At 35.8% G+C, this 22991-nt stretch overlaps 1 protein-coding gene across 2 annotated transcripts; it reads right to left on the bottom strand.

Annotated features, from left to right (window-relative positions):
• Nucleotides 1–815: 815 nt before the first annotated feature.
• rnf145a (ring finger protein 145a) lies at nt 816–22254 on the bottom strand. Of its 2 annotated transcripts, none has more exons than XM_039664547.2 (11): nt 21999–22254; nt 20379–20622; nt 14973–15081; nt 11255–11346; nt 6000–6235; nt 5706–5881; nt 5429–5569; nt 4589–4771; nt 4350–4497; nt 2933–3289; nt 816–2234 (listed from the first exon to the last, which is right to left on the bottom strand). In XM_039664547.2, exons 2-11 carry the CDS (start codon nt 20560–20562, stop codon nt 1923–1925), a joined length of 1938 nt encoding a protein of 645 aa, XP_039520481.2. In that variant the 5' UTR covers nt 20563–20622; nt 21999–22254; the 3' UTR covers nt 816–1922. The 2 variants fall into 2 exon arrangements, with proteins under 2 accessions (XP_039520481.2, XP_039520482.2); XM_039664548.2 differs by having other exon boundaries at nt 20379–20617.
• Between the last annotated feature and the right edge of the window lie 737 nt (nt 22255–22991).

The following is a 22991-nucleotide window of genomic DNA, read 5'->3' as shown; positions in this document are numbered from 1 at the left end:
CATTTTACTGAATTCAGCTGCAATTGAAACAAAACATCATTTCCATGCAGAATAAAAAACAAAGCAGGATACATAATGCTTCTAATAGGCTTAGGCTATTGTTCTCACCGATTTCATTTAGATTTGCTTTTTCAATGAAAAAAAATATGTAACAGCTTGTTCTAAACAACCACACAAACACACACACACACACACACAAAAAGGGGGTGATCAAAGCTGACATGTTCAAAAACAAAAGTAGTCAAAATAATATACAAAGCTATTAGTCATGTGATGGCCAATAACTGTTAACCAAAATTAAAATTATTTTTTATTTGTATTTTGTCGAAACAAAACACTTCAAATCCAGGTCAATTTAGGCATCACAATGTTTTTATGTAAATTATGAAAATGGATATATATATATATATATATATATATATATATATATATATATATATATATATATATATATATATATATATATATTTAAAGGTTTGCTAAAGGTAACATTAAATAAGTATCAGTCAATAAATTATCATCACCACAGGTGAGAGCCCAGTCAACCAATCAGATTTGAGGAACAAGTTTACAGTTTATGTCAAGTTTAGGCTTTACAACAAGGGTTAAGGGCTTCTGCACAATTATTGTTCCCCTATTATTTCTTTTTGATTTTAGGGAGAAGTTATGGGAAGAGATATGGTTTAGCACTACAGAAATGATGTTAAAGGATCAACAAAATATATAAATCCAGGAACATGTCTTGCTTGGCAAAATCAAGGTGAATTGTCTTTTTTACAGCTCAGAAAGGCACAGAAAGAAAGCCAGAACAAATGTTTCATACATTAGGGTTGGATTTATTCTGACATTCAAGTTCTCGTTCAGACTTCAGGCATATTTTACTGAATTCAGCTGCAATTCAAACAAAATTATATCCTCACATAACATCATTCCACGTTTATGCTGTATATGAATACTCTCCATTCTCATTCAGATTATTTTTTTTAAAGAAAAAATATCTGTAACAGATTTAAAAACTGTTCCACATAAAAGTAAATTTTTTTTCCAGATTTAAAGCCAAACGTCATTCATTTAATGAACTATATTAAACACATGAACTTAAACGGCATTCGCAAAGTGTGCTCATACATTCTCTAATGTATTCATGTTCACAGATGCGCTAAATGCCAAATACTGGCGAATAATTTTGACTAAAAGCGTCACCAGTGCTGATCCACAGCCAAAGGCACTTCCCACTATCACCACTAGAGGCGTTAGCGATCATATGAGCCTGAGGCCACTTCATGACACTCGGTGCTACTTAACACTGTACTTTTTCATATCAAAACTCCTCTACATATATATTTGTACATGGGTATATATTTCATATATAACTTCCAATATGCATACTCACCAAAATATTTGGTATCAGACAAGACAAACTTTGGAGGATTGCTTTACGTTACATTAGTGCAAATGCAGTGGCATATACTGTGTGTGTGTGTGTGTGTGTATATATATATATATTTTTTCTCTCTCTCTAAAGAAAACTAATAGAGAACAGAAAAGAGATGGGCTACTGCTGTTGGATGCTGAGAGCATGCTAGTGCCAACAGAGCATCACAGCCCTTTATTCAAGGGTCACACGATCACATTCAGGTTGGTGTTTGCTGGAGATTGTAGTTTCATAATAAAGGGCGGGGAAGAGCTGGTGTTTGGGTAGATCCAGATGTGTGATGGGTGAAATGATTCTCACTTCTTGATTCTGTGATGGTTTGGATGAGGGGGGACTGTAGAGGGTTTTTTGATTGTATAGATGTCTAATGAGCATTCAGTGTGCGTAACCGTCACAGAAAGCCGACAGTTTCCCATCAGACATTCTGCTGCAACACAAGAGTCTTTAGGCCAGCAGTGTGTGTGAGTTAGGTTTGGCTCGAGGCAGTTTAGGACTGGGAGGAGGAGCAGGCAGGAGAGGTGGAGTTTTCTTTTAGCTCAGCTGCAAGGTCTGACGCTGGAGTGTGAGTGGGGTCGTCTTGCTGGGGAACCTGGAGGCTTGAATCTGACTCTAGATGCTGTGGAGGATCCAGATCCTGGGTCTCTTGTGGCGGGCTGTCCTGTGTGGAAGAGGCGGACTGTGATGAGCCTTTCAGCTGGTTGTGGCAAAGAGGGCATGTCTCCTGCACATATAACCACTTCTTCAAGCAGCTGGCATGGAAGAGGTGACTGCAGGGGGTGATGACAGCTGACGTCATGTCCTAGAATCAAGAACAGAAAAGGTTAGGTCTAAAAATTAAATTTATATACATTTAATATATATATATATATATGTCTGTGTGTGCATGTGTCTGTGTACATACATACATACATGCATATGTATGTATATGTGCATAAATAGATGTGCAATTATATATATATATACAGTATATAATTAATTGCGGTTAATTGAATTGACAGCACTAATCATTTTTGTTAAATATTATAATGTACAATATGATAAATGTATATTTATTTTGAGATCTATATTAAAACAAATTATAATCATTACTATTTTATTATCATCATCACTATTATGTTTATAATAATGGAAAATGATATGATTATTATTAGTAGTAGTATCATCACATTATCTCCTTTGCTCCACATCGTGCCTAAAAACGGCCTTTAGCTGTTCTAAACTCACTTTAAACCACGGCTTCACAAGACTTATTGCTTTAGTCTTCAATATCATCCACCAGACAAGTCACTTTAAATCCAATCACAAAATTAGATATCATTCATGTCCATCCTAAAAATGGTGTGGTACAAACTATGCACATAAGTTTAATACTTAGAGGACCTTGTGAACAAGAGTGATGCACGCAAACTGAACCCACCATCACTCTACCACAGAAATAGACAAGGCATGTACCTGGACATTCATCACAAACACCAATCGTCACATGCACACACACACCTGGTAGCAGATGGAACAGATGTCATTGTGCTGTTGGAGTTGTTGGTGAGAAGCTGTTGGCAAGCTCTTGATCTTGTTGACAGCATCTCTGCGGAGCAGGAAACTCTGCCAGCCCAGCTGGGCCCTCAGCCACACGTTATAGTAAGAATGGATGAGCACGATGGTAGAGCCCATCACGGTCCACTCCCCAAACACAGTCTCAGACACACCGTAGGCGACCACGCACAGCGCAACCAGGAACTCCAGCAGCCTGTAGGTGCCGTTCACCCAGTAGATGACATCATCCATGTTCTCCACCGGAGCTTTGCGGATCTCCTCCACCATGAAGAGGATGTAGATCAGCAGTGTTCCCAGCACCTGGCAGTGACAGAGGCACAACAGATGAATTTCACATCACACAAATAAAACTCTCATAAAGGTCAACTGTAATAAGCTTTTCATGGTTAATGACCAGAGAGCAGAGTGGATGGCCGATGATAGCGCTCCAATTAAACAAATACTTAATATAAAAATACAATCATTCATTTATTAATATTTGTTATTAATAAATATTATTGGAAATGTTAATAATAATTTGGCATTTGCATTTTTACTGTTAATATCTTATTAAATATTACTAAATTAAATATTTAAATAACACTAAATATTCTATTTTTTATATATATATATAAATACAAACAATTATTATTAAATGCACACAAAATAGCTATTGGTTTTCTATCGTATAAAAATGATAGAAAAAAAGATTATTCTGTTTATTAGCCTTGCTGTTAGATCATTTTAACCCAACTAATGATCTCACCTGCAGAGATTCCTTTAATATAGTTTTATACTATGATAATGTTAGCGGAAAACAAGAACATCATCCAAAAGAAACTGGAAGGTTTAGTTTATATAAGGAATATTAGAAAGCTAAAAAGAAATCATATTATACTCTTCATGGTGTAGTGTAGTGTCTTCTATGAGAACTGCTAAGGTTACCAAAATCCTTTGAAATCTTGGTGAAAGTCAAGATTATATTGAAATAACATATAAGGAATAAACTAAAGAAAACAATGGCATTCATAAATGTTGCTATTCCAGCTAGAATCAGAGAAAAAAAAGAAAGAAAGAAAAAGTTGTCTTGCAAATGCGCACATGTGACTGGCACTTTAAATCCAATGGCAGCAGAACTTCCTAAAGCGCCATATTGCGTTACAGTTACTCCCATATGATTTTCTGAGGGTTTCTGACGCGAGTAGCAGGTCAGTGGAACAAAACAAAAAAAGGTCTAGAGAGAACTCCTTCAACTTGAGCGCCATGCTTTTAGAATGCAGTGTCGGTGATGCTTCAAAAGACACCAGACGCAAGCGCAATGGTCAAACGTAGAAAAAGCAATGCCGTGGAAAAAGCTTTCTGATGGTGTGTTTTTGAGTACCTGTAGTGAGGTCAGTATGCTGGAGGAGATGATGATGAGCAGCCAAAAGTCCATGTGAAAGAACTGACATATCATGTAGGACATGTAGGCCGGGAACACCAGCAGGAACAAGCACAGGCTAACCGCACGGAAATGCTTCCATAAGCTCCTGTTGGCAATGATGATTATAAAATAATCAGAATACTGACTTACAAAGTCCACTTGCATAATACATGACTTCAACCTTCATTGTTATGTACTTGTCTCTGGAGGCTCCCAGTGCCAGCACTATGGGATCAGCTATCTCCAGCATGGACTGCAGGATGGATGCCACTACAATGAAGAGGATGATGCTGAGGAGGAAGGCTCTGTGGATGACCTTTAGCTCGATCAGTCCAGTCTGAACAGCAAGGATCAAAAGAGTGATTCCCTCCGTCATGCCCCTAATAGAGAGATGAGGAATTTATGGACTTCTGGGAGTTCAATGATCAATTAAGAGTTAAAAAGGTGCCATAATGAATCAAATATAGACTCCACGCCAAACTGTTTAGCAGGGTTATCATAAAGGTGTAGTTTAACTGAGTGACAGCTTGAATAAGAGGTGCAAAGCGTTAAGAAAAGTCCGAGCTCATTTACCGAGATTAATTTTTGATAGTAATGATGTAAAATATTTCTATTTCAAATTTGAACTTTCTACTTATCCAAGAATGTCATGTCCAAAAATGATGACATTTTCCACAAAAATATAAAGCAGCATAACCGTTTTCAACATTGATAATAATAAGAAATGTTTCTTGAACACCAAATCAGCAGTTTAGAATGATTTCATAAGAGACATCCTTAAAAAAACTAAATTATAATTATTAAATAACACTTATATAATTATTATTATTATTAATAATAATAATAAAACATATAATGTTATTATTAAACCAAACAAAATGGCAACTGACAGTCAATGCTCATTATGCACATTCCTTACATGGAAAAGAAAACCTTTACTCTTTTTATAAACAACTTGCTTAGTTTTCTTTTCTTTTTTTCATGAGAAAAAAATTGTGAGGAACAAGATGGTATACAGTATGAAGGGTACATGATACCTGTGCATGGTGTTGTCATTCATGAAAGCCCTGTAGCCCTGCAGGTAGAACTTGCAAAGAGTGAGCACTCCCAAAGCAACAAAGGACACGGTGAAGACCAGGCCCAGCAGAGAGTACGGAGTACAACAGCACTCTGCAATACTGGAGAGCATTTACAAGTTCAACACTTTATCAAATCAAAACTTTAAAATGGAAAAAATCAGGTACTCTCATATACATCTTATTCATCTAATTATGCTCAGGATTTATGAGCAGAGAAGCCTGAACTTCCACTCACCTGGTGAGAAAAAGGAAGAGCAGCCTCTCTCTTGATGTGGGCTGGTCTCGTGTGCTAAAATATGTGTAGATTTGCAGAGCAAACAGAACCAGCCAGAAACACATGAACAACACAGGCAGAACCAGCTGATTCCACAGAGACATCCCAAGAGCCAGCAACCCATAAACCTCCACCACCTAACAGAATGAGGAAGAGAAGATCTTAATTGTTGACTCTTTGATTTGACATTCTCAAGTCTGCCCTAAAACTCAACTCTTTAAGCCTCTACTTTTCCCAAGAAAGGCACTGTCTAACCTGTGCAAGCTCCCGGTATGCTGTCTTGGCCAGGTTAAATGGTACCAGCAGGTTGGAGGCCAAGAAGTAGATGACTTCCAGGCCTGTGAAAATCATGGCAAAGCTATTGACGAAAACAATGGTCTCCAAAGGGACCAGGCACAGCCTGGCCACCAGAGGAAGCAAGTGCGCTGAGAACAGCCAAATGCGCTTGGTCTGCATCACGCAGGAGCATAAGGTACACACCACCAGCTGGCCTATTCAAACATACACAGAGAAAGAAATAAAAAAACATCGTTTTCATAATAGAATTAAAGATATGGGCATTTTAGTAATAATACGATTTCTAATGATACCAAACTGCAATATGGTACATTAAAGCAAAGCACTTGAATCTGAGCTGTGTGTTCCCTACTGTACTCACTGACGTTAATGAATGCATCTGTTCTTGCTGGAGTTAATTAGGCCCTACATGAATTCAGAGGAATGGCTGAAGGATTCAGTAGCACTCAAGAACTCAATGAACACACTAGTGAAAGAGCAAGCAGTAAACTCGAGGGTCAATCTCACCAACAAGTGCTAGGCTTACATATCACCACAAAATAAAAAGGGGAAACATGGATAGTGAGATTTTTTTTTTTTTTTTTTTTTTTGATTGCATAAAGAAAATTAAGCCCATTAAATACCTATTCAATCCCACTCTAATTACTGTAATGCAGTACGGAAATCACCCTGTCTGTGTGTGATTCTGTACATAATGTTTATTTCTAGACAAATCAGCAAAATTTGAATTCAGATGTACTTTATAATTTTTTATTATTATTATTATTATTTATTTATTTATTTATTTTTGAACATGATAGCAGGCTAGACTGACCAACTTATTGATGTTGTTCTCAAATTATATTCATGGTTTGGAATTAAAAAATTAAATTTTAATATTAAATCAAAATTATATATATAGACGCAAGTAAAAATGTTACTTACATTAAGTGAATATAATATTCATTTTTGCTTTTTACAACTTAATTTCACCATAAACAAAAGCTAAATTAGCCATAACATGCAAGTAGAATTTTCACTGAAGATAATACTAAAAACATTTTTTAGTTAATGTTTAATTCAGTTAAGACAGAATAAATAAAAGACAGAAATATTCTCTTTGAAATTCCTTAAATGTATATTTTAATGTCTTTTAAAAATATGCTTCATCTTTTGTTATGTGCAAACAGAAAAATATCTAAATAAATAACTGAACAAAACAGGTTTGCACTGGTAATGATTTTCATTTAAGCCAATATAAAAATGCACTTTAAATAAATGAAATGTCGTTTCACTTTATACTGTACAGAAAATTTGAGGACATATTAAGGTATAATCGGTTAAATTGCAATATAAATAACATCATAACGCAAACATCATAATATTCTTAAAACAGATTAACATGAACAAACAATGAAAAAGCGTATTCATCTTAATTATTAACTTAATTAATGTTAATTTCAACACTTACCAATACATTATTCAAATCAAATTTGTATCAATTAAAATTATTGGTAACACTTTACAAAACATTTGTTAACATTAGATAACTAAATTAGTTAACATGAACTAACAATAAACAATACTTGTACAGCATAGTCAACAGTCATTTTAACATCTACTAATACATTTTTAACATCCAAAGTTATATTTGTTAAAATCAGTTAATGCACTGTGAACTAAAATGACCATAAAATGAACAAATATATATTTTACTATCTACTATTACCAAAGTTTAATAAAAGCTTAAAAAATGTATGGCTCATAGTTAGTTTGCATTGTAAGTTTGTTAGTAAATGCATTATATAATGTTAACAAATGAGAGATTATTGTAAAGTGTTACCTTAATATTAAATGGACCAGAGCTAACATGAACCTGAGCTAAAATTAACAACTTTCCACATGTAAAGTAAATGTATTTTATATATATATATATATATACTTATTTATTTTAGGGTGAAATATGACCTTGACATGTTCATGGTGTTGAGATTCACCCCTTAAACAGTATAAAAGTCAAGAGAAACACAAAACGAGTGAAAAAGAAGTCAGAAAAACAGGTGATAAAAAAGCATGAGTCAAATGAAGGGACAGACTTATGAAATGCAGTGAAAAAGAAAGTGTGTGAGTGAGAGAGAGAGAATGACATTATAGACAAGGGGAAGGCCGTGACTATGCCACTATTTGTGAGTGAGAAAATAAAATCAAATAAAGGAAGTGAGCAGGAGTGGTTTTGACTTTATGCTGGCCAAGGATGGTACTTATAGCAAAAGTGATGACGAGGGAAAATATGAAATCTGCATTTTTGGCACTCGTGCAGCATGTTTGAGGGCATGCGGCTTATGAAAAGAAAACAGGAGCGAGAAATGGCTTGATCTCTGACATCACATCCCAAGACATGCAAAAATACCTAACTCTCCACAGTGACAATGACACTACATGAGCACATATTCAAGAAAGAATAGGCTGCAGGGACTAAATGAGAGCAGTAATGAGTCGGTGTGAGACTCACCCATGACAGGAATATTAACACAGAGTGCTTCTCTTGTGAATGACTTGAAACACCCATTTGAAGTCAACATGAAATCAGAACTGATCCTGTTTACTTTATAAACGCAAATTCAGTCATATTGTGAATGATTTATTTTGTGTGTGTTATTTTAGATAAAAATAGGTAGTGAATGGAATTTTAAATCAGAATTTGACACATGAACATTGCAGTCAGTCCTCTTCTACTAGCAACGAGGCTAAGAAAGAGACAGTAGCAAGAATGTACATTACTGACTGGAATGTTCTTGTTAAAGGTGCAGTGTGTGATTTTTAGCGACGTCTAGCGGTTCGATTGCGAGTTTGCACTAAGGACTCAGCCCTCTGCTCACCCCTCCCTTTCGAAGAAGCTACGGTGGCTAAAATGGGACAAACATATCATCGTCCGAGACAGCAGAGAATAGCCAGAGTAAGCCAAGAGTGTGTAATATTGTCACTGTTTCTGTGCCATAGTCCATTATAAACCACATCATGGATAAAGTTTACAAAGCCATAGTCAGGTGAGGATCAAGGGTCTTAATATATAATATAATAGTAATCAGCTGATTGTCTCACAAACGTAACCAGCACATTTCTCCCCACATAGCAAACCCATAATACAGCAAGGGAGAAGAACCACATGAAACTATGCAACTATATACTATTTCTAACAGGGTAGTAAAGTTTAGTTTAAAGTTTAAAGTTTTAAAGTTTAGCTGGCTAATATGAGCTGTTACTGTGGCTGAGCTGGTTAAAGCGTAAAGCATTGTTTATACTCAACGCGTCCGCATGATATGAGCCCAAAGGTGCGCGCGGCCAAAATGACTTGATTCTCTGATTTTGAAAACTCTTCACGATCGATATAAAATGCTTCCAAGATCGATGGGTTGGTGATTCCTGTAACGTTACTGTTTTACGGTCAATGACAAGAGTACTAATCAGCTGTCTCACGAATGTAACCCCCAACTAGCAAAGCCATAATACAGCGAGGGAGAAGAACTAAGTTACATGAAACAATCCAACTACATATTTTACACCACTGAGAAGGGAAAAGTCACTACTCACTCTGTTTATGGCTAGCTTAGATTTCTGCGGCTTATCTTTCAGGATAGTGACGAAACGCGCTCTGTAGCGATGTTTGTTTGCTGTCGGCTATGGTAGAAACATGACGTCAGAATATGTCGACCTTCATAGAAGGAGGTGACCGCGGTTATGTAGATATAAATGTCTCATTCTAAGGTAATAAAAACATTACATTTTTTATACACCACTGAAAACATAGTTATGGATGGCATATTGCATTTCTGTAAATAGATACTCAAAATTACACATTGCACCTTTAAGCTGTTTCCCCAACGGTAAACTTTGAAGGAGTAAGAATATTAGAGAGGTTGCAAGTGTATTACAGCATTTCAGTTGCTGCATTTTTCATGTATTACATTTTTGAGTAAGAAATATGTATACAATATTGCTGTTTATTAAAATGTATTGTTATACTGGTTCAAATAAATAAAAATGATATAGTATATGTATACATCATATCGAGGGCTTGGAGCCAGAGGGGCGTAAGTGGCTTTTAACAAACTTTACAGGAGAGACAAAAAAAATTTTGAGCACACTTCAATCACCTGTATTATTAACCTTAAATAACAAACATTGCAACCACAGGCATACTTACATGAATGAGTATTTAAGTAAAAAAATCTATGGCATATTAACACAGTGAACATGTTCTGAAACATTTTAAAAAAAAAAAAATTCAAAAACGTCAGATAAGCCTTTTTGTTGCTTTATTCAATACAGTTTGATCTCAGATTTAGGCACCACTGGATAGAGCTCATCGAGACCTTTATTTTGATATAAAGAACTCATATTCGCCCAAAATGCCACTTACGCCCCTCTGGCTCCAAGCCCTCGATATTTTAAATGATCTAAATATTATTATTATTATTATAAATATAAATATATAGTGTGACATTAATATTTATTTTATATTAATATTCATTAATATTACAAAAAATAGTGTGTATTTATTAATATGCCAATTAAATATTGAAAAAAACTGATATATATTATTTTGGTCACACTTTTACTATTAACAATGTTTCAAAGCACTAAAAAAACAGCCAATTTCCTAGCCTATCATAACATGCATGCTAATAAGCAACTCCATTCTCAGAAAGAAAAAGGTACAAAAGCTGTCACTGGGGCAGTACCTTTCCAAAAAATCATTTTAGGTACTAATATGTACATTGTAGGTAATGCTGAGGTACCAATATGCATCCTTTAGCTACAAATTACATTTTGAAAAGATACCATGCCAGTGACAGCTTTTGAACCTTTTTTTCTGAGTGTAGTTAATAGTGAGAATTGGACTCTAAACTAAAGTGTTATCATAATTTTTCTGGTTTTATTTCGCCCAGCCCTTACAGCCATATTTCAACAGTGCACATTATATGAAAAAACAACAACAACAACAAACAAAACTCTTTGTAATATTTTATCAAAAAATAAAAACTTTCTCTGAAACAACTTTTTTTCAACTGGTTTATGCAACAACCACTTTTCATAAGCCAGTCAACTGATTTTTCTCACTGAATATCTTCCCCCAGAAATCCTTCACATTATACGGAACTATGGGATACGAGCAGAATTTGAAATTGACTTTAAGTGTGATATAGTCTTTGGGGCCTTTGTCAGGCACTTACAGATGAGCGCAGTCGTGAATCGGTTGATGGACAGAGGCTCCAGATATAGTGGCCCCTCGTAGCCAGACTCCAGCTCACTGCGCACATAGTCCCTGAAACACAGAACAGAGACCTTATTCTAACCTCTCACAGTATGACATTCCCCGAGTCATCACAGCCTGTGGAGGATCTATACTTACAGCCCGAGTCAGACAAAGCTGAGCCAGGGAACCATCAGTCCGTCTGTTTTTATCAGACTGGAATTCCTGAGAGAGCATTCACTTATATAACTCTCAACTGAGTCCCACTGAGCACAAAAACAACCACCACTGACATTCAGAAGTTGAAAATAATCATTTACATTTAGCTAAGGGATTTAAATAGGGGGTCCGCAATAGACATGGGACTTTCAAACAAAAGTAATATTCAAAGATCGCTGGGTATTATTCGATTACTATTTGAAAATCACACCCCTCCCCCACATTCATGCACACATGCATGTATAGGCTACACACCAGAGCATGTGAGCGAAGAGGAGTGTTGACGCTTAAATGTAACTTAAACGTAAGTTTCATATTTATATTCTATCTATGTTGATTATATGAAAAGGGAACCGCATGATATGAGTAAGATAGGATGATAAGATGCCCAATATTTCAGGAGACATTTGGAGAGGGTCAGACAAGATTTTGACCAGTTACGCAAGTTTAGTTTTTTTCTAAATTGTATTTTCATTTTAATCATTGTTTCATCAACCAATTGTCCGGATTTAATAAGTAAGAAGCAAAGATAGCAGACAATATAATCAGGACATGGAGGCGCTGGCGCGATCACTTGCATTCCTCGTGAAAGTCTGGAACTCGTCTTATAAATGAACTGAAACTCAGCATGTGGCTACTTACCTCACAGACCTGAGGAACATGAGCAAGCTTGAAATGTCTACTTTTCTGAAAAGAAACGGGCTACTCTCTGCTTATGTAGGCTAATTCACATGAAATGTGTATTTCTATCTATAGGCGTGTTCACTGCAGCGAAGATGGCAAGTCAGCATCGTCAACTTTATCTTTGCAGCCGACACTGACACAGAAAACACTAGTTTATTAATGAACAATTTAAATGTCTCTTTTTAAAATTCTTTTGCTGGTTCTTTGTGGCAACCTTTATGTGTGCGCTTGAGATGCAGAATAGGCAATATATTAAGAAAACGCTCATTATGGTTTATTTTCTCCCATATATATTTAAGTAATTTAATTAATATAAATATGCGATTAGACTAATGGCTTAAATAAACAACTACTAGCGGACTAGAAAAAAAATACTTTAATCGTGCACGGGCAGCCCAACTTATTTATTTATTACATAAGTTAAATTACATGTAATGTTTCTTCTTCTGTTGTCTAAGAGTTGATTGACAGCTTTTGGACGCATTATTGGCAGCACCATCTCGTTACATGAACGCGTCACCTCACCACTGCATCAGTACCGAAAACAAGGGGATTTTTTAAAAACAATTATCACACAACCTATTCGATATTCTATAATAAAATCAACTAATCAAATATTCAAAAATCGTGACTCATCCCTAGTCCGCAAACCCTAGGGGCTCTGCAGCGCTACTGCAGGGGCTTCTGCATTTTTTTAATACGCATTTCTTTATTTCAGACTCAAAAAAACAAGGTCCATAGAATCTTTTCAATAGAGGGTCCATAGGTCCATAGAGTCCAATTAATCTTATTGGTAAATTAATTGATTAATTTATAATATATAAAAAAAAATTAGGGAAAAAAATATATAAATATACAGGTATACCATATAACCTTCTTTCATTCCCTACATAGGGAGAGTTTCTGAATAATATAATGGTAGCTCTTATTTATACAATTATAATGAAATTAGAGTTTTCAAGCTTAAAATATTCTAATCATAAAAAGCATAAAAGTGGTCTATAAGCTATATTTCAAAGTTGTGTCCCAAATAATGCACAATAATCTAATTACGTATACTTGTACTCAACTGTGTAGTGTATGAATTTTATTTGGTTATTTTGCATCCATTTTAACACTGGAGTCTGATAGCCCCTCCCCCTCTGCTACGTAAATAAAGCTGCAACAGTTTAGTGCATGAAGTGTTTAACATTCAACGATACTGTTTTTCGGTTAATTAAGTGCATCTTCTGGGTTTTAAAGTGTACTCTCTTTTCAAACTCATCAGTGTGAGTGCACTACTCGCATGTATTTATACTACAAAACATAGTAAAATAGTGCACAAGTACACGACACACCTTTCGACAATAGCTTTCGATGATCAAAATGGCTTTCCATATAACATCATAACAAATTTCTTTCTGGGTGTGAAATAGGGGACCAGACTGTTATTTGGGAGATGTAGACAGAATGGATATCACACACAAGACACGCGTACCTGAATAAACATTTACAAAGCTTGTTTCAATCCTTTACTGAGCCTGGCTTTCCTCAGAACGAGGCAGAGAGGGAATGGAGTGAGGTAGGTAAGTTATGAGCTGGCAGTAATGGCTTTGCCACACTTGGGTGATCTTAATTTGAGCAGCCACTGCTTTTTCCATAGACACACATTATGCTGAGAAATGTGCTAAAAGCTCTCTCTTAATCTGACACTAAACAGCCACCTGTCAAGAGCAAAGCACAACACTATAATCACAGACACATGAGTATGGCAGAGGAGCCTCCAGTAAAGAAATGTGTCTGTCTGCTCACATCTTTACCGTCTTTCCACCTTAAAAGCATTAAATCCTAATCTCTTTGTGCAACATTATTTAAATATCCAAATACACTACTACTCTAAGTACAATTAAAATCAAAATCAAAATCCTATGTTTGTTCAAAATTTAATCCAAGTATTGTTAAAATTGTTTTAAAGGAACACTGTGAAAAAAATGAGTAAAAATGGCAGCAGGGGTCACAGGGGCAGTACTCTTAAAAGGACGTCTTTAAACCTTTTTTTTTTTACCACAAAATGGTTAATAGTACTACCTTAAGGTACGTATTTGTACTCTAAGACACTAATATGCAACTTTTAGTAGTAAAAAACTTACAAATGTGTCCTTTAAGAGTACTGCCCCAGTGACAAGCTGTTGTATCCCGAAAGGTACCATTATTGCACCTTTTTTCTCTGTGTGAATACTGTTAATCTACATTTGTGTTCCATTGAGAAACATGGAACAGAGAGGTTTGACAGAGGGGAGTGAATAAGTGTAAAATTGTTCAAAAGTTTGGGGTCAGTAAGATTTTATTATACTTTTATTTACCAGGGAAACATTAAATGCACATAATTGATCAAAAGTGACATATCACAAATTATTACTGTTTTCACTGTATTTGATCAAATAAATACAGTAATGATCAGCATGAGACATTAAAAAAAAAAATACAAACTCACAAAACCTTAGAAGGTAATATAATATTAAATAATATAATATATATATATATATATATATATATATATATATATATATATATATATATATATATATACAGTATATATATATTGTTCTTTGTGGGTAGAATTGAATAGGCTTGGGCTTGGTCCTGGTCCCCAATGCAATTAACAATGGTAACACCAATATTAATTTTCATGTTCAATAATCCAAGTATGACCATTAATGACCATACAAAACAGAATCTTTCTGGAAAGCAGGGTTGTTTTGATGGAAGGCAGCTTTTTCTGTCTATCTGTCTATATTGAAGTCCTAAACTCTCACCTTGAGATCTGATGACCTGCGAACAGCAGCAGAGCAGTGAGCACATACAGGTAGAGCTGCACCAGGTGCTGTCGGGGCAGCGTGAGTAGAACCAGACTCAGAATGTAACCTGAAAGAGAGAGGGATAAAGAATGAGAGTGCTGTTAGTCCGCTATGTGAGGATGCTGTCAAGCACACAGAAGGGCATCTGAGGGCACATCTCTCTCAATATCCCTTAGACCAGTAAAGAGTCCATTCATTCAGACTGTCAAAGGACCTCACACAACCAGAGCACACTGACCGAATCTGGATATCCATTTCATTGATAGTCACACCTGCATAAAGAGTCTCTGGCTATGTTCAGAATACTAGCTTACTGGTTCGTGAGCAGAATACACTACTGTGTCTGTATATACTACCTGCTATTTTTTTTCTGCTAAGTGGCATGTGAAATTTTCATGCAATATTAAAATAATTTTCTTTTTAGCAAATGGCATTCAATTAGCAATACAGAAAATAAACATGGTTATGCTGAATTGTAATAATTCAAGTCGGATCTTTTCACAGTCTGATGGACATGATGAGTAAGATTCTAGCATATGTATGTAGCCCATATTATTAATATACAGGCAATCATTAATGCTGGCATTCTGACCAACACCATTTCGAGAGTGATTTAGCTTTTATACAATAGTTCAATAAATAAAGTTACTTAGTAACAAACTAACATTATAATCACAATATTGACAACTCCTTTGTCTATTTTTGGACCGCCAACAAAAATAGCTGTGTTTCCAGGCAACATGCTGTTCATGTATGAATCAGTGTGTTGGAACAAATCATTTGAGTGAATGATTAGAGGACACAATAACATAGACATAGACAGTTGCATGTTTAATTCCTGAATGAATTGTTTTGTTTTCGAATTATTCGGTTGAGTTACTAATTCATTCACTATGGATGTGAACAGAAATTATACGTATGAGTTATGAGTGTTAAACAAATGCAATGGCAATGTTATTCAAACTTTAATTAGGTAATTTATCACAAAAAAAGTAACCAACCAGCAAACTAGAAGATTGGAGAAAAATAAATACATAAACATAAATAAAACAAAAAATCCTAAGGCTTTATCTTAAAAATCTAGTTTGTTTAGCTATATCCGCCTACAGTATGTTATGGCCATCAGTGAGAAAAATCAATTGGAGGATCTAGAATGGGAAATAATTGGCTAATACAAATTCCAAATAAATTTTAGGTTATTGGAATGTTTCCATTAGACATTTAACTTATACACACGCCTCTGACGATGCAATATTTCCTTTAAAAAGGTACTTAAAATGTAAATACATTTAGTATCATGTCATAATGAACACGAGTACTGTAGTACATGATTCAACCTCCAATCTGACATTAACTGGCTCACGCTGACGTCTGTGTGTGTTCAAACGAGTGTGTGTAGACAGGATGAAGCAGGAGATTAAGGCTTTTGCCGTGCAGATTAGGCATTCATTACTCCACTGCCAAACCCTCTTGATCCCTCCTATTGCGTAACTGTTTATCTGACATTCAGCACTCATCCTCTCACCCGCTCCTCCAGTTCACTTCTGCCATTCACAAATATGAAAACATGTGCCATACCCCACCGTCTAGAACACAGGAGAAATACAAAACAGAGGAAACATCCTACTCACTGGCAGGAAGGCACAAAGTTTATCTCAGTATATTGATTAATGTGAAGTATTCTGGCACGCTGCGTTAAAAATGTAACGCTGAAATATGAGGAAGCTATCGCCAGGTCAGAGAGCAGAGGAATTGGCCAGCTTTGTGGCTGGATAAAATGTTGAAAGACAGCTCATATTATCCATAGGTAGTAAAGATGGAAAGTGCCTGTGATCTTGCTGACAGTAGATGTTCTCCATGTCTTAATTTAACCTCTTTGCTATAGTGCCTTCAGCCAGACTAAACTTGTGTGTGTGTGTGTGTGTGTGTGTGTGTATAGCTAAAATAAAAATAAAAAGCAGGGAGGCCACAAGTACATTATATTTCCTCAATATGAATGACAGAATATATAGATATTAACTGTTTGAAGAAAGAAAAGAGCTGCTCTGCAGAAATGTCAGCTCTCTATTAGTTTTAATGTGCCTGCAGTGTGTCATTTTAAAATTGAAGTGTTCCAACAGACAGGACAGGACTCTTTTTTGTGCTTCATTATAGTGTAAAATTCACAGGGGCTTTTCAGGGCCAGGTGGTTTTTTTCAACACTAATACATTACAAACCCAGCAAGCCTGAGATTAAAGTTTCTCCCGACAGCAGTACTTTTCACCTGTGGGAGCTTCTGTACTTGGACTCTGTCCGACATTCAGCAGGGGGTCCTGAGGGTAAAACAGCACCATCGATATTGGACAAGTTGCACCTGCAGAACAAAGCTGCGGCCAAGAACAAAAGCTGCTGAATCTATATTAAACAGAACACCAGTAAGGGCTCTGCTAGTGGTAGCTTTGAAATCCCTGCTGAAAAATCCAGCATTGCTGGTCACCAGCATAAGTTTTGTTTCGCATACAGGGACCAGAGTTGGATGCTGGTAGCTGGTTTGTTCGTCCCCAGCATAGAAAGCAGGAGTACTGGTGGATCAGCACCAGCTCAATTTTGATTGAGAAGAGTATGACTGGTCCACCAGTTCTACATCAGCTGGAATTCATCCTGGGATAAGCTGGATTTTTCAGCCAGGATGTCATCATTTATTCTTCTAAGCAATGGCTATTGTCAGAGCATCAATACACTAATATAGTGCACTGCTGAAATGAGCAAAATAAAGTCATTTGTTTTCTGCCACTTTGTGAGCATAAACAGAATAACAAATAATGTCTGTTCGTTTTAAATGCTACATTTATTGTTGAGAATACATTCAACCTACTGTATATGTGGGTATTTTCAGTCAGTTATGTGGAAAGAGCATCACACTGACTTGTGTTTGATAAAAGAGTATATGACATTTATAAGAGGAAAAAGGGAAAATTGATTAAAATGTGCAACATTTTTAGAAATGTACTCTATTTATTTTGGCTTCGTATGTCTACTTCATATATTTAATGTTTAAAAACATGTGGTAACACTTTACAATAAGGTTTCATTTGTTAATATGAACTAACAATGAACAATGAATAACTAATGCATTAACTAATGCATTTACTGTAGTTAACTAACACATTAACTAATGTTAACAAATGAGATTGTAAAGGGCTACCAAAAATGGTATACTGTTTTTAAGAAAGGTTTCAGTTTCAAAATTTACCTTTTCTTTTAACAAATTAAAAAGTAAATATATTTTTTACAGATATCAATGTTGTTTTGCACCAAATGACTGATATGAAGGACAAAAGATTTCTAACATCAATAAACAAAATGTAGTTTTGATAAAGTCATATGTAAAACAAATATTATATGTATAATTACATGTTTAAAAATAAAAAATATATATATGTTATAACACCCTAACCCAAATTTCACTGTGCATTCATTCACACAATTCCGTTTTATTCTGTAAACTGGATGCACAGTATGGTGCATTGTTTTGTGCTTTGCAATTTGCTGGGTGGTGGTTTGTGTTCTACCAGAAGCTTATAGTACAAACATATCCACATGTAACCTCAAAAGCCTCCTCTCCAGGCTAAATAACAGCCACACGGGCAAAGCACACATACGAGACAAATCAGGGTCATTAGGGTTTATTCCTTTGGGTGCTATACAAACATCTGCAAAAACAAAAGCCAGCTTTCCTGGAGTCTGCAGCTTTAATTAAAGTTTATAAACCATTTAAACATGGGGTTACTTGGGTGAAATTGCTCTAAAGTCTCTTACAAACAAGACCAAATGAGCTGAAACCTAAAAATAAAATAACAAAAAAAAAAAAAAAAAACATGCTCCAGAAGTCAGAAACCCATTTAGACAGAAAAAACAAACAGACAATTGAGAAAGAGGGGAAAATGAAGTCATTCACAACAAACACGGTTTTAAATCACACACATCAACACAGCACGAGCTCTGTGAATAACTCATGATCTGTGTCAGTTGGGATGTGCAGAAGATTATTCCACGCTCTAATGAGTCTTTTTAAAGCTCAGTACATGGGGCTGTCTGAGAGACCTGTGGCCTGAACCGGTCGCCTCTGACTCCACCATTGTCAGAGCTAGGACCACAGGGTAAATCACATTGAGAAATAGGTTTGCATGCAAGGCTTTTGGATAGTAGCTTTCAATCTTTCCCACTCTCCACTCATTCATCTTCCTGCTTGTGCCATCATTAATAAAATAACTGTAAATTTAGAGCACCTGTCTGACCTCTAGAACAATTTGTTTCTCCCCTTTTCCAATCACAAAGAATCTTCATAGACTGCTTGACTGTCCTGAACTATAACAAACCACACTTTATCTTCCATCACAGCATGCTTTAGCCAACCAAAACTTATGAGAAAAAAAAATATTTTATAAGGTGGTAATTTTATATGAATTAGTAGGGAAACAGATTTCATTAAGCAGATCGTACAAAAACATCTAAGGTCATTCCAAAGCCGATTTTTAATCCGATCAGATTTAGATAGTGTGAATGGTTAAAAATCACATGAAATCCAATCTTTACAAATCCATCTAAAAGTTACATCCATATGTGGTTTGAAATCCTATTTAAATCGTATTTCTGTAAATCCTTCATCTGATCGGTTTTCGCATGGTTTATGTGACTTTTTTTACGGCAAGTAAAACGTAAACGTCAGACATTGTTATGGAAAACATGTTGAAAGTCGCTGCTGAAACAATGCTGTGTTGTTGCAAAGTGGCGGAGGAGCAGAACATGACAATTTAACTGAGACATATTTTGAAATATTCTGCCGCTGCCTCATAAAACGCAGTAGTCCAGCACGACGGCATAGTACAATTTAAATAAGACAGCATCATGTTGCAGTTGTTGTTGCTTTTGGCATATGTCTACCAATGCAACATCATTGCCATAGAAGCCAATGCAGATATTCCGGAAAACGGAAGAGCTGCATGGACACATAAATCAGATCTGAACAGTTTGCGATATACAGTCTGGACAATTTAAATCAATTTCAATCAGATACACAAATAATCAGATTTGAACTGACAGTCTGACACATTCAAACAAATTAGCCACTAACTCGCCAAAACGTAAAAATTATGAATTGCCATTAAAGTGTGTTGGATTTAGCTTTGTAGGTAGTAGGAAGGGAACAGAGAAACAAGTAAATTGATCTATTGGTGAAAGCCATTTATTCCCTCACAGAAAAACATGGTGCAGAGATGGTAATACCATAGATGGAACTATATCATCCCGACACAGAATACTCCTCATTAATATACCATGGTATACATCAAATATTATCACATAAAAATAGGCTTGTTACTCACCCACATAGTGAAGGTAGAGGGCCAAGTATTTGTACTGGAAGAGGGGGTTGTTGTTGAGGCTGCTTCTCTGGATCTTCTGGAAGAAGGAGCTGACATCCCAGCGGTACAGCACCTCTAGCAACATGATACTAGGGACCCGCAGGCCCACATTCAGCACCGCCTCCACCCGCTCCTTCACAGCCATCACTCCTGAATACCGCCAACCACACGCAATTCACTGGCACTATCACACACCAGCACTGCACTGATACAAGAGAGGTAGACAGAAACAGAAAGAGAAAGAGAAAGATACATTCATGAGTGTCAGTCAGTAACAAAAGGTGTTTTCTGTCTCGAGACAAGTTAAGCACAAGAGAAGCTCTGAAAACAAGACCAAAATGATTTATTCCGTGTATCAACCAAATACAGCCAAAATACAAAAAGATTGTATGCAGGGTATAATTAGACAAACTAAATATAAAATGGACAGTGTCAAACACAGGTTATTACATAACCTGTTTGTTTCCTTTGGCCTGCTTGTTATAATTCACACGAACACATTACAAGCAGGAGCCTTAGACAGTCTAATATGCTGCATTGTGTACCACCCAGCAAATAATGTGTTTGTAAATAACTTGATTGTTCCCATAGCACTATGCAGTAACGTTGTCTATATAGTGAATTAATAATTACATAATGGCAAATGCAATGCATCTGTTTTGCACTTCTGTAGGACACCGTTTTGCAATCTGTTGTGTTTTTGTGCTAAAAATGGTCACAAATAAAACGTATTTTTGAGATACACATGCAATAGCCTATGTAAATATATATAGTGATAAATAGCCCATATGTTTGTTTTGTGTAGATGGAAAATTAATTAAACACTGGCAGCATGTTATTATGGTTACCTTGTAGGCGAATGCATTTCTGTTAACATACAGTCTAACTTTTGTAATATCTATGACCTTTGTGATTACTGAGACATTTTAAATGTGGCTTGTCTGTAAAAATAATATATTTATATATTTTATAACTTCTTGTTTGGATTTAGTTTGGGTGGGATCAATCCTTATCAAAAGTAACTTTTTATAAAACTCTGATTTCATAAGACCACAAACCTTGCTAATGTCTCTGGCTATTCTGACCAGTGTTAATAACTCGAAATGAACTATAGTAACCCCGAGCTCATTGAAAATTCATTGTATGAAACTGGCTGATCGCACAACGAGCCTGTTGCAGGATTAGTAAATAAACTCCTCTGCAAAAATGACTTATCGAAATAGTCCTAAATAAGAACAACTAATGTGAGGATCTTATGCGTTGATGTTATTTGTACAAAGGCTCAATGCTGCTGCTTTAGCACGTTGTGATAACCGGTGTTAAACGTTTTTTTGTTTTTTTTTTTTTTTTTTTTTTTTTTTAATAAAAGGGTAGACTTAGACATAGCCTAACGTTACCTCCATCGATGCCTTTAATCAAACGTTATGGTTATCATATTTGAATGCAGCTGCAGCACGCGGCTATTTAAGTGCCTTCTTTCTAGAGATGCTGCTGAACTGTTGTGACCTCAGATAACAAACACTGACAGACCCCAGCTCAAAGAACCACAATTTACAGAGATAAAATAAACATTCAACTTACACGAATATGACTCTCGCAAGTGCTCGCGCCTACGATGTCCGACCTTTACTCTTCTGTCGGATGTCAACCATGTTGACGGAGGAATGAATGGAGTGGTTGGCGGTCTCAGGGAATAGCATTCCTACCGAAGAGACGCGGCGCGGTACCGAGACTCGTATCACATCATCCCGCAGCCATTACAGATTGCCACAGTGATCGGTACTGAGCATGTGCGCTGTGGAGAGCGGATTAGCAAGCGCCGTGGCATCATGAGGGCACACGTTGAAGAGCGATATAAAAGGAAAAAAAAAAAAAAAAAAAAACGGAAGAGATCGGGGGTGGATAGGTGAAATGATAAAGAGTCAGACCAGGCGACTCAGCATTCACAATAACTGTGCTATAAAGATTAACAGCGCTAACCAGATAGGGCTGTGAAAAAAAAAAACGAAAAAAAAAACATTGGACTTTATCTGTAATGCTGCTGCCTCTTCACATTAATCTCTCACTTGATTGGATTAATTATAATAATTTCCATGTTGTAATGTTCAAAATAATATTTTCATTTATTTTATCGTTTCAGATCTGTGGATATCAGATCTCCCCCCTCCAACTGCCTTCAAATCCAGGCTAAAATCACACTTTTATTCCCTGGCCTTGCTTCTTCCATAACCATGTAGCCTACTCCTGCTCATTTTTTATATACATTTCTGCGTTGTATGTCTTGTTATTGAAGTTTCATTTTTATTCTTGTTTTGTATAATTATGACAATTAATCCCATACATTTTTTTTTTTTTTTTTTTTGTATTAATTGTCTTTTAGTTATTCAATAGCCTACAGCACTTTGGTCAGTTATGCTGTGTGTAAATGTGCTTTATAAACTAAATGTACTTAATTTACTAGATATTATTATTTATTTATAATAAAATAAATTAAAACAATTACATGCAACAATTACATGTTTAATTTCGAATATCTTTGTGGTGGGTTGTGAAGTATGGAAATAAAGTGTCCCC

Source organism: Pimephales promelas, chromosome 9 (genome assembly GCF_988280905.1).
Source record: "Pimephales promelas chromosome 9, fPimPro1.hap1.1, whole genome shotgun sequence".
In the NCBI taxonomy this organism is placed as follows: domain Eukaryota; kingdom Metazoa; phylum Chordata; class Actinopteri; order Cypriniformes; family Leuciscidae; genus Pimephales; species Pimephales promelas.
The sequence above is the reverse complement of the archived record's forward strand: the minus strand, read 5'-3'. Positions and strand labels throughout refer to the sequence as shown.

What these genes read in the sequence shown, in the direction of transcription:
- rnf145a (XM_039664547.2), bottom strand. Translation starts at nt 20,562, where the DNA reads ATGGCTGTGAAGGAGCGGGTGGAGGCGGTGCTGAATGTGGGCCTGCGG. An exon ending in CTCTTCCTTTTTCTCACCAG is followed by an intron (nt 5,570 to 5,705) that starts GTGAGTGGAAGT and finishes AATGCTCTCCAG; the next exon opens with TATTGCAGAGTGCTGTTGTA. An exon ending in CTGGGAGCCTCCAGAGACAA is followed by an intron (nt 4,498 to 4,588) that starts GTACATAACAAT and finishes CATTGCCAACAG; the next exon opens with GAGCTTATGGAAGCATTTCC.